This window comes from Lissotriton vulgaris, chromosome 8, assembly GCF_964263255.1.
Source record: "Lissotriton vulgaris chromosome 8, aLisVul1.2, whole genome shotgun sequence".
Lineage (NCBI taxonomy): Eukaryota > Metazoa > Chordata > Amphibia > Caudata > Salamandridae > Lissotriton > Lissotriton vulgaris.
In genome coordinates, this window is record NC_141696.1 from 704,025,776 (window position 1) to 704,036,978 (window position 11,203).

At 44.0% G+C, this 11,203-nt stretch overlaps 1 protein-coding gene across 1 annotated transcript; it reads right to left on the reverse strand.

Annotated features, from left to right (window-relative positions):
* Positions 1-241: 241 nt before the first annotated feature.
* TMSB4X (thymosin beta 4 X-linked) lies at positions 242-3,047 on the reverse strand. Its single transcript, XM_086934570.1, has 3 exons — positions 2,989-3,047; positions 1,411-1,526; positions 242-700 (listed from the first exon to the last, which is right to left on the reverse strand). Exons 2-3 carry the CDS (start codon positions 1,508-1,510, stop codon positions 666-668), a joined length of 135 nt encoding a protein of 44 aa, XP_086790696.1. The 5' UTR covers positions 1,511-1,526; positions 2,989-3,047; the 3' UTR covers positions 242-665.
* Positions 3,048-11,203: the final 8,156 nt, after the last annotated feature.

The window sequence follows — 11,203 nt, forward strand, 5'->3', positions numbered from 1 at the left end:
CAGTTCATGCCTTCGGAAATGCCAACTCTCCCCCTCCCACCACTTAGCATGCACATTCTGTATAAACTGCTGAATTCAGTTGGTTACCCAGTGTAGGTGATTAAAGAACGAACTATTGTCTGTATAACGCAATAATGCTTTCTTTGTAAAGAGCAACATACATACAAAGTTATAACATAATCCATCACGTGTTACTTGGTCGCTGTAATCCTTTCACCAGTCCTTCAAATAAACCAACGTCCAGGTTTTAAAAAGGTTTTATTTGCATATTAAAAAAAATGTGCATTCCAATAATTAAAATCATTTTTGGACAAATAAAAATGGCACTCGATTAATTGCATGTTGCGGTTCGCTGGGCCCCAGGAGCTCGGCCGTGGCTGTGGTGGAGTTGCTGCTGTTGTTCGTCGGGGTTCCGCCGCTGCCCTTTGACACCGGGCTCTGCAGCGCCCCCGCCGGCAGACAGGAGGGCAGCGCCCTCACGCTCTGTCAGTTCTCAGTCCTTGCGCTTTTTTGGTGGAGCCGGGCGGGGGCGGGTCACAGTACAACGTTCTCCAACCTCCCTTTGCATCTTGAGTTATTTCATACAAAGTTAAACAGCTAAAAGAAGTAAAATAAGAAGGCAATGCTCGTGGAATGTACAGTGCGTGTTCGGCAGGGTGGGGCCATTAGGATTCGCAGCCTTTCTTTTCTTGCTCAATCGCTGGTGGAAAAAGAAGAAAAAAAAAAGTACCGTAAGTAAATACACTTCCTCTTAGAACACGATTATGAGCTTAGATAGGTTAACAACACACCAAGACATTGAAATCAGCTTTCAAGAAGCCTGTCGGAAACTCCCGGGGACAGGATAAGACCAATTTCACATGCTATCCAAGAGAAGATATTCGACCACACAGCAAGGGGGAAATATATAAACCCTGTTATTGAAAAAATCCGATCCAATTATACACGTAAATCTTGCCAACTGCCGAAAAAAAAATATTGGATTCTGTGACGTCTACATTCAAAGACTATGAATTGGGTAAAACAGACAACTCGTGAAAACTGTACTCCCAAACAGAGAGAGAATCAGCAAACACTAAATAAAAGACTACATTTTAAAAATACCGCACCACCTGGTCTTTGGAAAAATCATATGCCATTGTGCAATTGCATCTTTGTGAAATAACTAGTCCCAATCAGTTACATATTTTTCACACAAGGGCTTCTCTCCCTACCCAGTAACAGTAGTTAATACTGCACCAAGAACATTTTTCTGCTACAAAAATAACATTTCCACTCAAATGTCCGTAAGGGGGGAAAAAACAGACCCTATTTAATGTTTTTAACAAACTTGAATATCTGGAGATACAATATCCACATTAAGTCCCTAGGCTTGTTTCAGAATAAAAATAAAATAAAAAGGGTACTTACTTTCTTTTGAGGGGAGTGGATTCTTCTCCTGTGTTTCCGTCTTCTTCAACTTAGACTTGTCGAATTTCTCGACCTCGGCCATATCGGGTTTGTCAGACATCTTTGCAGATAAGAGTCTGTGCAAAAGAGACGAAAGGGGCTGTTAGAGGCACCGCCCATTTTTTAAAGTGGCTTAGTTAATACACCCCTCCCTGTGCCCACCCACTTACTCACTCTTTTTTGAGAGTCAGACTCACTTCCCCTTCCACAACCCTTCCCTTCCCTAGCTTAATGAGCTCGCCAAGCAAGCACTGCTAACATTTCCCAGTTTGCAAGGACAATTTCTATATAAAAAAAACTGTACACTCGTATATATGGAGCTTGGCCGTGAGCTTTACATTGTCAGACAACCAAAAGGCACGACAATCCACTCAATCGAGATTGCCTCCTAGGGAAAGCTTAAGTCGGTTATTAGGAGTCAAAAGGGGGGGGGGGGCATATGCCCCTTCTCAACACTGCACTTTTCTGGGGTGCGTACTGAAATGTAGTCCGTTTCAGGCCATAATGAGATGCGCCCTTACAAAGCGAGCACACGGGGGCCGGGCCCCATCAATCACGCACCCCCCTTCCTGTGTCCTGGAGAGAAAGGCCTCGCTCGCATTCTTATTTCGCCACAAAGAGCTGCTGCGCACTCAAGGCGCTAAAACCACCGCCCTCCTCCCGCTTCCTCAAAGTGTCCGCCGGGCTTACACTCCCGCCCTGGTCCTTCACAATTGCAGCTGCAGAAACACACATGAAATTATAGACGTTGGTCTCACGTCAAGACGGGGACAAGGATTACACTTCAATGGCCCCCCTCCCCATAAAGCAGACCTAATGCCCCTGCATGTGTGTGTGTGTGTGTGTGTGTGTGTGTGTGTGGGGGGGGGGGGGGGGTGTATGGGGATTTATATAGCGCGAACTCGACCAGAAGGGATTGGAGCGCTTTACACGAGCACCAGTTACGTTTCACAAGGACACATCCACTGTCCCAGCCGCTTAAGGGCGAACCCCACCCCTCACAAAGCAGCAGCGCCTCAGGCGCGGGAAGGGGTCCTCGTGCACAAAACACTTTCACCTCCTCCCAGGCTCCCACGCGGGCGGCATCCTTGCCTTTGTCTCCCTGGGCAATGTTAATTCCCCTCACTGCATTTTACACAGTCGAGCACCCTCCCGGCTCGGTCCATTACTACCAACTGCGTACATTTGTCACTAAGACCGCAGGATGTGGAGGGTTAGAAGAAGGAAGCAGCTCCGCCTCCCGCCAAGCGTTGCGCAGGATGCATTTTGTAGATCGTTACAAGGTTTGCAAAAATGACACAAATTGAAGATTTATGTCAGAAAACCTCGACAATCCATCCTAGTATCGAAGGGACAGAAGGTGGCATCGTATTGCAAGACAAGTTGGTCCCCGTTGCTAAAGCCATGGCATCCATTAGATCTTTAACAACAGAAAAACACACTCCTTTTTCCAGAGGAATACAAGAAGCCCGGGAAATGGCCTTGGTTTTATCTGCAGACAATAGAAAGCTTGCTAGAATAAAACGGGCCGATCCTTACCAGCGAATCCAAGCAGCGAGAGGAGTCTTGATCCCTGTGACTGCAGCTCAAAGACTGGAGCACAAAAGGGCTGCGCGCGCTGTTATATCCTGCCGCCCGCTATGCAAATGCGCGGTGAGGTCATAGCTCCGCCAGCGGCACGTCCCGGAAGCTTAACTGTTTTAGAGCCCCGCCCGGCCTGCTTCTACTTTTTGAAAAGCTTGAAAGTGTGCGTGCCTTTTTTCTTCAACTAATCAAACTATTTGTGCTAACTGTACTTCTAGCCTTTCCCAAAATTTCTCTTTTTCTCTCAGCCATAAAAACAGCGGACGGGGCAGCGTGCACGTTTCCCGGCACCAGCGCCGAAAGGGTGCAGCGCATTCTCTTGCTAGGAAATGGGGGCAGATCCTTCATATCCGTGCTTCTCTCTTTGTCAGCCTCCATGCGCTGGTGATAACGCCTTGCAAGTTACAAAATGTCTCCTCTGTGACTCAGCTTTCCAGAATCTCCTCCAACTTTGAGCTCGCTGTACACATTCTGGGCTTCAATTCGATGTTTTACATTGTTGCAGAATTCATTTTTTATTCAAAACATCAATTTTCTTTCACTACCTGAAAAGATAAAGCTCTTTTGCTAGCCCTGTGTGCTATTTCTTGTAACATACGTGTGGGATTTTTTTCACACTTTAGTGTTCCTCTTTTTTTTTTTTTTTTTTTTGCATAGGAGGTGCGGGCCTTTCGTGGCTAGCTTCAAACTATGCCAGAACAGTGTATCTTTCACACTTCTATGCATTCCGGCAGTCGCGCCATATGTTCTTTTTGACCTGTCTTAAACAAAACGCAGCACCCAGAGTTAGTCCACAGAGATCAATCATAATAGGGGCGCTGAAAAGAGGAGATTATTACCCAGCTCCTAATCTGTGCAATATTTAAGGTATTTAAATACAGCGACGAGACGGGGAGAACTCATTGATGTCTCGATCGAGAGTACAGCCTGACAATGAAATGCAGAAGACACACCCGGTCAACTTGCGCACACACATTCACACGGAATGCGCACAGGGCGGGGCTCAGAGTTGTAAGGTCTGCCAAAGGGGCCTAGACATCCTTCCTCCCGGCCACCCCATGCCTCCCCCACCCCAAAAAGATTGAGTTCTAAAAAATGTGTGATACACGCATTGGAAATTTGGCCTTGAACAAATGTTCAGAAGTAGGACTCCCACGATACGTACTTCAGAATGTAAAAAGCGCAGGCAGTGCCTGCATTTACTCAGTGGAACGAGGTGAACGTTGCGCCGGAAAGACTGATGATTTTTTTAGCTTGATATTTTAAGATTGTGGTTTAAGAAGGTCACGAAGAAAAGGGCGTGTAGATACAATATTTTACAAAAATATCAATTCTACAAATCATAATGGTGTATTGTGCACATGCTCGCCATTGTAACTTCTTACCAAATTCTTAGAACCATGAGTGGGGAGAATTTGGAAGAAGTGGGTTCCCAGAATGAGAAGAGCCAAGAAAGTAAGCACTCGCAGTCAGAAGGGGGTGATTGAGTTAACGTATCTGATGCCTCATCGCCCACAGAAACGCAGACATCTAAGTTTAATCAGCCCGCCCTTCACTTTATGGTATTTGCCCCACCCCATGACTAAGTCAGCGAGCCTGGATGCAATGACAGACTCGCCATCCACCAAACGCTCAAAACCGTACCACCTAAGTGCTGGCCATGAGCTAGCACAAGCAAGCTTTGATGCTTGCTGAATTGCTTAATAAACGCCCTCCGTGCCCATCATTCGAAAGAGAATAATTTCCATATAAAATGCACGATGATTTAATTAAACATGGGGGATGTGGCAAGTGAGCGAGTAGTGCCGCATTGGCCCATCAGGTCGATGTGTCGTCTAAAGGTAGAACTCTAGCCCCCTGTGGTGTGGTCTAAAGAGGGAGTAGACATTGAGTTAGCGGTGACACCAGGAGGCCAGTCAGCGTAAAGACATCCTCCGACTGTACCAGTCCTTAACTCTGGCATTTCCGATGAGCAGCTCCTGAGCTGCTGACAGCTCTCCAGCTACTTGTAAGTAGCTCTGCTGTGTTTAGATCAGCTTACTAAATTAACTGTTGCTTGATTGAATTATTATAGCTGCACCAACATTGAAAAGTGCATTTTTACAATAAAATATGTGTGTTTTCATAACTCATCAATTAAAAATAGTTGAATTTGTTGTTAGGAGCACTTCACCCCACCCCTGTCCCCACGCAGTTTGTCACCTACCCGCAGTCAAGGCATGTGTGAAAAGATACACTACAGCGAGCCTAACTACCTTTCTTTCACTAAAAAGACATCACCGTTTTAAGGATGATGTTTTTCTCTGTTCCCCGAGGGAATAATAAATACTCCTCTTTGCCAAAACCTGCTCCACCCCTGAAATCAACCGAGGCACGTCCAGGGGGCCCTGCCACCCACTTTGGAGAACCCTGTTTTAAGTCCTTACTCTTAATACACAGTCCCTCTCTTACAATGTTTCCTCTATGAAGAGGTGAGGTAGACTGCACCCACCCAACCCTGATGTTATCCTACCTGCAGACGACCCTTTTTCCACAGCCACCTACCATCCTCCTCATATTCTCCAGGAAGTGGTCTTTTTCCTGGAAGGGCAGAAGTATGCAGTCCCTAAATCCTACTATACGGATCCTGCTTCTACTCTACAACCCCTTTTGTTTAAGAAGAAAGATGCTGTAGTTATGTGTCCTCTGTGATTCCTCAATGTTTCCTTGTGATACATCCAGTCTGACGATTTTCAGGAGGTAGGGGTCTAGGTGGGGTGTCGGTGCTCACTGGTTGGTTGTGGATTATATGTGCATAGTTTCTTTTATTCTCTACCTCGTGTGACTGACCAGGTCTTGTGGCTGGCTTGAAGTGCAAGACTTTTCTTGTGATGGTCAGACCTAATGGCAGGAGCCATGTTAACTCTACTTTCAGAGAAAGTAACACACTCGATTTCTTATGGGTTGTTAGTATTCCTTTTATATTGTTACACTAAGACCCAGCCTCTTTCATGTATGGTGTCTTCATTTGCATATACCTCGGTGCCAGCATGTTTTTAATTTTTTACTTTTCTGCTTCTCTTTGGCATTACGCTTGGCAAATCCAGAGATGAGTGTCCGTTGATACAACTAGGTGTTCTCATTGGACAAGCATTAGAGTGTCAGGACATACACTATTTGTCAAGTGAAGTGTTTTTCCATAATTCCTTCAGTTATATACCTGTCAATAGTACAGCAGGTGTAGTGACACAGACGGCCAGGGGAAAAAGTGGACGACAGGACCCCCAAAATGGCTGTCTTTTACTTCCAGATTGTGTAGGGATCCCATTTTCCTTGCTTGCACTAGAGCCCACATCACCTTGGTACACTACTGAATGTCTTAATACTTTGCAAAAGGCTCTTATCAGTGGGACCGTTTTTGCTTTCATTCAGTAAACAATCTTCTTTACTGAGGCCATGAATATTTCAACCATCATATTTTCTTGAGGCCAAAGGAATGGTTTCCGCCAATGTCAAACAGGTAGGCTGTTGAAAATCCTATGAAACTCACTTCCGGTGAAAGGTGGACATTTGTCTGATTTGCTGAATGGAGGAGACTGTTGTGTAGTGTGGATATCAGTAGAGGTGTATCTTTGGTTGACTTGATAACACACTGGCATAGGGGAAACTCTTGCAGTGCTTCTCAACCATTACTCTTAATATTAGAAACTATATTATCTCTCTCATATACACTTTCTTTGTGGGAGCACTTTGTAGCTTTCAAGTGCCTTGCCAGCAACTTGTTTCCGGAGACTCTGGCAAAGCACTATCCGTGTTTCCCACAGGAGGAACACATCAACTTTCTCTGACAGTTCCTAGTTAATGCTGAAGGCTGCAATCTCATCTATGTCAGTTCATTGGGGTTCTCTTCCTTTTCAGTCATTAAGGTGCCTCCACTTTGGCGGTAAAATTATTGTTTGACCTAAGGCCTCATCAAATTGCTGCATCAAGAGGGCATGTGCTGTTGTCACCTACATCAGTGACTGTAGACATTCTTCAACCTAGTGATTTGCTTCGTTTGGTGGGGTCCAGTGGATATGTGGAGAAATATTCAGGCAAGTTCCGCCTTGTTTGTGGATTCCAGCTGTCTTTTCCACACAGCGCTCTATCCTGGGTGATATCTTACATTTTGGATTACCAAAGATGGTGACAGTACTTGATGGGCAATGATGATGGTTTCCCCTGGAATCATTCTTCACATTCTAGACACCATGTGAATTGTTTGCCCTATTTTGTCTGCTCTTTGAGTGGTGTCCTAAAGGATGACATAGTCTTTGGTGTGCATTGCAAAATAGCTGGCCGTTCCCATTCCCAGAAATGACCCCAAGTCATATAAACTTTCGGTTATGGGTGCTGGAGAACAATTTTACATTTCCCGAGTCTGGTTGCATGCCTTTTTCTGAAGTGATGTGTTTGAAAAACATCAGTATTGCACTGTGAATTTTTCATTTGGCCTGGCTAAGGGTGAGGTGATCATCTACTTATGTGTGCCAGACTTTTGAAGTGGCACTTTCTTTTTGATGAGCCAGAAATAGCATGCCATTCAATGAATGTGCACTGGAGAGGTGTCATTACTTTCCGGTTGGCTTCCTGAAAAATGTCTATGGTTGACGAGAGCCATAGCTGAGATACTTGAACCTGAACAGTCCCAGGTTGATGGTGAACATTGTTATCTATTTTCAACTTCATCAAGTATTTATGGGTGGTAGCCGTTTTTAGGTCTTGCCTGAGCCAGCGCATGCACTGGTCTGGCGAGACATTTAGTGAGTGGGCATTAGAAATCCAACCACAAGGTTTTGCTTGTGGCCTAAAGCTTGTGGTTACACGCGCGGGCACGCGCACAGCCGCCATCTGGCTTTCCTTGCGGCACCCTTACAGTGTGCGAGCAGGCGCCATCTGGCTTTCCGCTCTGTTGCTCGCCCAAGCGCCTACCTCCGCCTCTCCCCCACCACAGAGCACGTCTCGTGACCGCACGTCTTGTTGATATTATTACTTGTTACGTATTTCTGCTGTATCGTTAAAGATGTGAGTGCTGCAGTTTAACATATAGCATGGTCTAGCACATTCTTTTGTATATGAATTCGACCACATTCACTTTAAGCGCGCCTTCAATTGTTTAAGTATTGTGCCACTTTCACTTTCATTTCTTTACCGAATGCACACAGATTTCCCCTGTATCTTTAAAGACGTGAGTGATGCAGTTTAACATATAGCATGGTCTAGCACCTTCATTTGTATATGAATGGCACCACATTCACTTTAAGCGCGCCTTTAATTGTTTATGTATGGCGCCGCTTTTATTTTCATTTCTTTCCCGAACGCACACAGCAGCCTGTTCTTCACCCACCCCCCAATCACCCCGTCCCGCTGTTCACTGTTGAGAGATCTCTCTGTCCTGTCTGACCCTCATCTACCCACCCCATCTCCACTCTTAACCATTTTCCTTGCTGCTGTCTCCTGAGCGCCCCTCGCTTGTCACAGCAGACACTCTCTAATATATGTAACCTTTTAAAGCCAGCATCTACAATGCAATAGGTCTCCCATTACTGAAAATTTGAGGTATTGGTGTAGCAGTATTATTTGCAAAGCCAGTATCTCAAACTTTCAATAATGCGAGCCCTATTGCATTGCAAATACTTCTCATTTAATGTGGAGTGGGAAGGAAGATAACGGCTAGCGCCTCCTTGCGACCCATCGGCGGGCTCCTTGTTTACCTTTCCCTTCATAAAGTGTTCACCTGTTTATTAACTCCTAGCTATAGCCTCGCTATACTTGTAAGATCCCGCATGACTGCTAATCGGCCCACATCTGGAACCTCCTAACAAGCTCCAAGCTTTCACTTGCTTAGTTTGCTGGAAACCTTCATGCTGTGTTTTAATATAAGTCTAGAGATTCGGTATTTACAAGCGTTAGGCCACATACACATCTAGACAGTAACAGCGTCACTTAGAAAGCAGCTTCAATCCTTCTCAATCGGAGACACGGGTGGGCATTGAACTTTTATAATTGTTATTGATATCAACCAAAATATATTAAAACAAAAAAGGTGGGGAGAATTCTTAAAGCCCTGAGGTTCGTGTAGCTCGTCATTGAGCCCAAACGTGTTCTTTTTAGCAGCATTACAGTCGTGCCAGCTTCATGAAAACCGATGAGAGATGTTTTATGAGGGCAAACGTAAAATAGACAAATGAGTTTTTCTCCTAAATTGGTATAGCTGCTCTCTATGCTTTACTTTGTTAGTAAATGTTACAAAGATTTACAAACTGCACTCCTTTTTGTATACTTTAATTACTGTTTTATTAAGTCAAACTCCAAAGACATGCTCAAGTTGAATGTAGGTTTGTTTTTAGTTCTTGATGAATTGGTGGACAAGGTAAGCAAGATCTACCTTGTTAAAAGGAGGGTTGTTAGGGTAAACCTCTGCAAATCCTCCTCATATGTTCGTGTGGCTGGCCTAATAGTGGAACGCGTTCCACAGCACGGATCCAGTTAAATCCAGGCTCTGTGTTTGGCACTGAACTTTATGTTACCCTCATGTAAGGGTGTGCTTGGATACAGCCATCCAGCTAAGTTCCATAAAGTGGTATCGTCTGCTGCTGGGCATGAGCAGCAGCCAAGCACAGCTAGCATTCACTTTAATTGCCCCTTTAATTGTTTATGTATGGCGCCACTTTTATTTTTATTTCACTTTGGCCAAGCAATTTATTGCCTTTCTGAACTTGCACAGCAGCCTGTTCTTTCCCCATTACTCAAACACCCCCTCCCGCTGTTCACTATTGAGAGATCTTACTGTCCTGTCCGACCCTCATCTACCCACCCCTCCTCCACTCTTAACCATTTTGTTTGCTGCTGTGCCCTGAGTGCCACTAGCTTGTCACAGCAGACAATCTCTAAGATATGTAACCTTTTAAAACAAGCATTGGCATAGCCAATAGGTCTCGCCTTTGGGACCTTATAAAATTTTAGCCATGCAACACTTGATGTTATTGGACCAAGGATATTGTGCTGCATAACTAAATACTTATAGGGTGCCAAAAGCGAGACCTATTGGCAATGCCAATGCTTGTTTAGATCAGGTCTGTAGAATACTAAACTCACTTTGGATTGTACAATGATTACTCCAGGTGCTTCTTCCCTTTTGTTGTCTTTCTTGGGTTCAACTATCATTGTGGATGTCCATAATGTCAAGTAGCAGAAAGTTTTTAAAATTCCCTTTATACTGCCATGTCTTACGTAAAAAATTACTTTCGCACGGCTTTGTACCACTGACCGTATGGCTTCGTTAATGTGTATTTCTCTGTGCAAACCCTTTATATTTTCCAGACCCTTGAACAGCTGGGTAAATTCTTGTTTAATCATTTGGCTGTCTCGTAGCATGTAGTTAATGAAATTGAGCCCTACCTATTCTGCTGTGGATATACCCCATATGTATGAAAATGGCACATAACCGTGTAGGACATGGATGGCTAATCTTGTTATAGTTGCCATGTACATTAGTGTCTAGCACATAACTTGACAGTTGAGATGTTTCAAGTCTGCATTCTCTCAAGGGCGGCTGTATCTTCTTAAATTAGTCTGTGCACAACACAAATATATTTTTCTCTAGTTCTAATATATATATATATATATATATATATATATATATATATATATATATATATATATATATATATATATATATATATACCACATGACTCCTCTGAATCTCTCGGCGTTTCCAGCCTAGAACACCGGCAAGCAGAAGGAAGACGGACCACAGGACTTCAGCATCATTACGATTTTATTCGGTACACACAAAAAACAGCTACGCGTTTCTGGCAAATTATGCCCTTGATCACGCTGCAACATGTGCTTAAAACATAATGCTTTTTTAAATGCAAGGTTTAAAGGGAACACCCCCTCACAGTGACGTGATGTGTCATGTGACAAAATAAAAAGTGAAAACATACTGCCTTCATTATTAGTATTTGGAGAGACCAAACTTCAGAAGTGACAGGATAAATCCCGGATTTTTGCAAATCAAATACAGATGGTAAATATACCTATCATATATTGCCGTTTAAAGATCAAGCATAATCTAACTGTATAAATACAAGTTACTTGTATAGCTTATAAACATTTATGCATCAAATGTCATACTCATGAGTCTTAC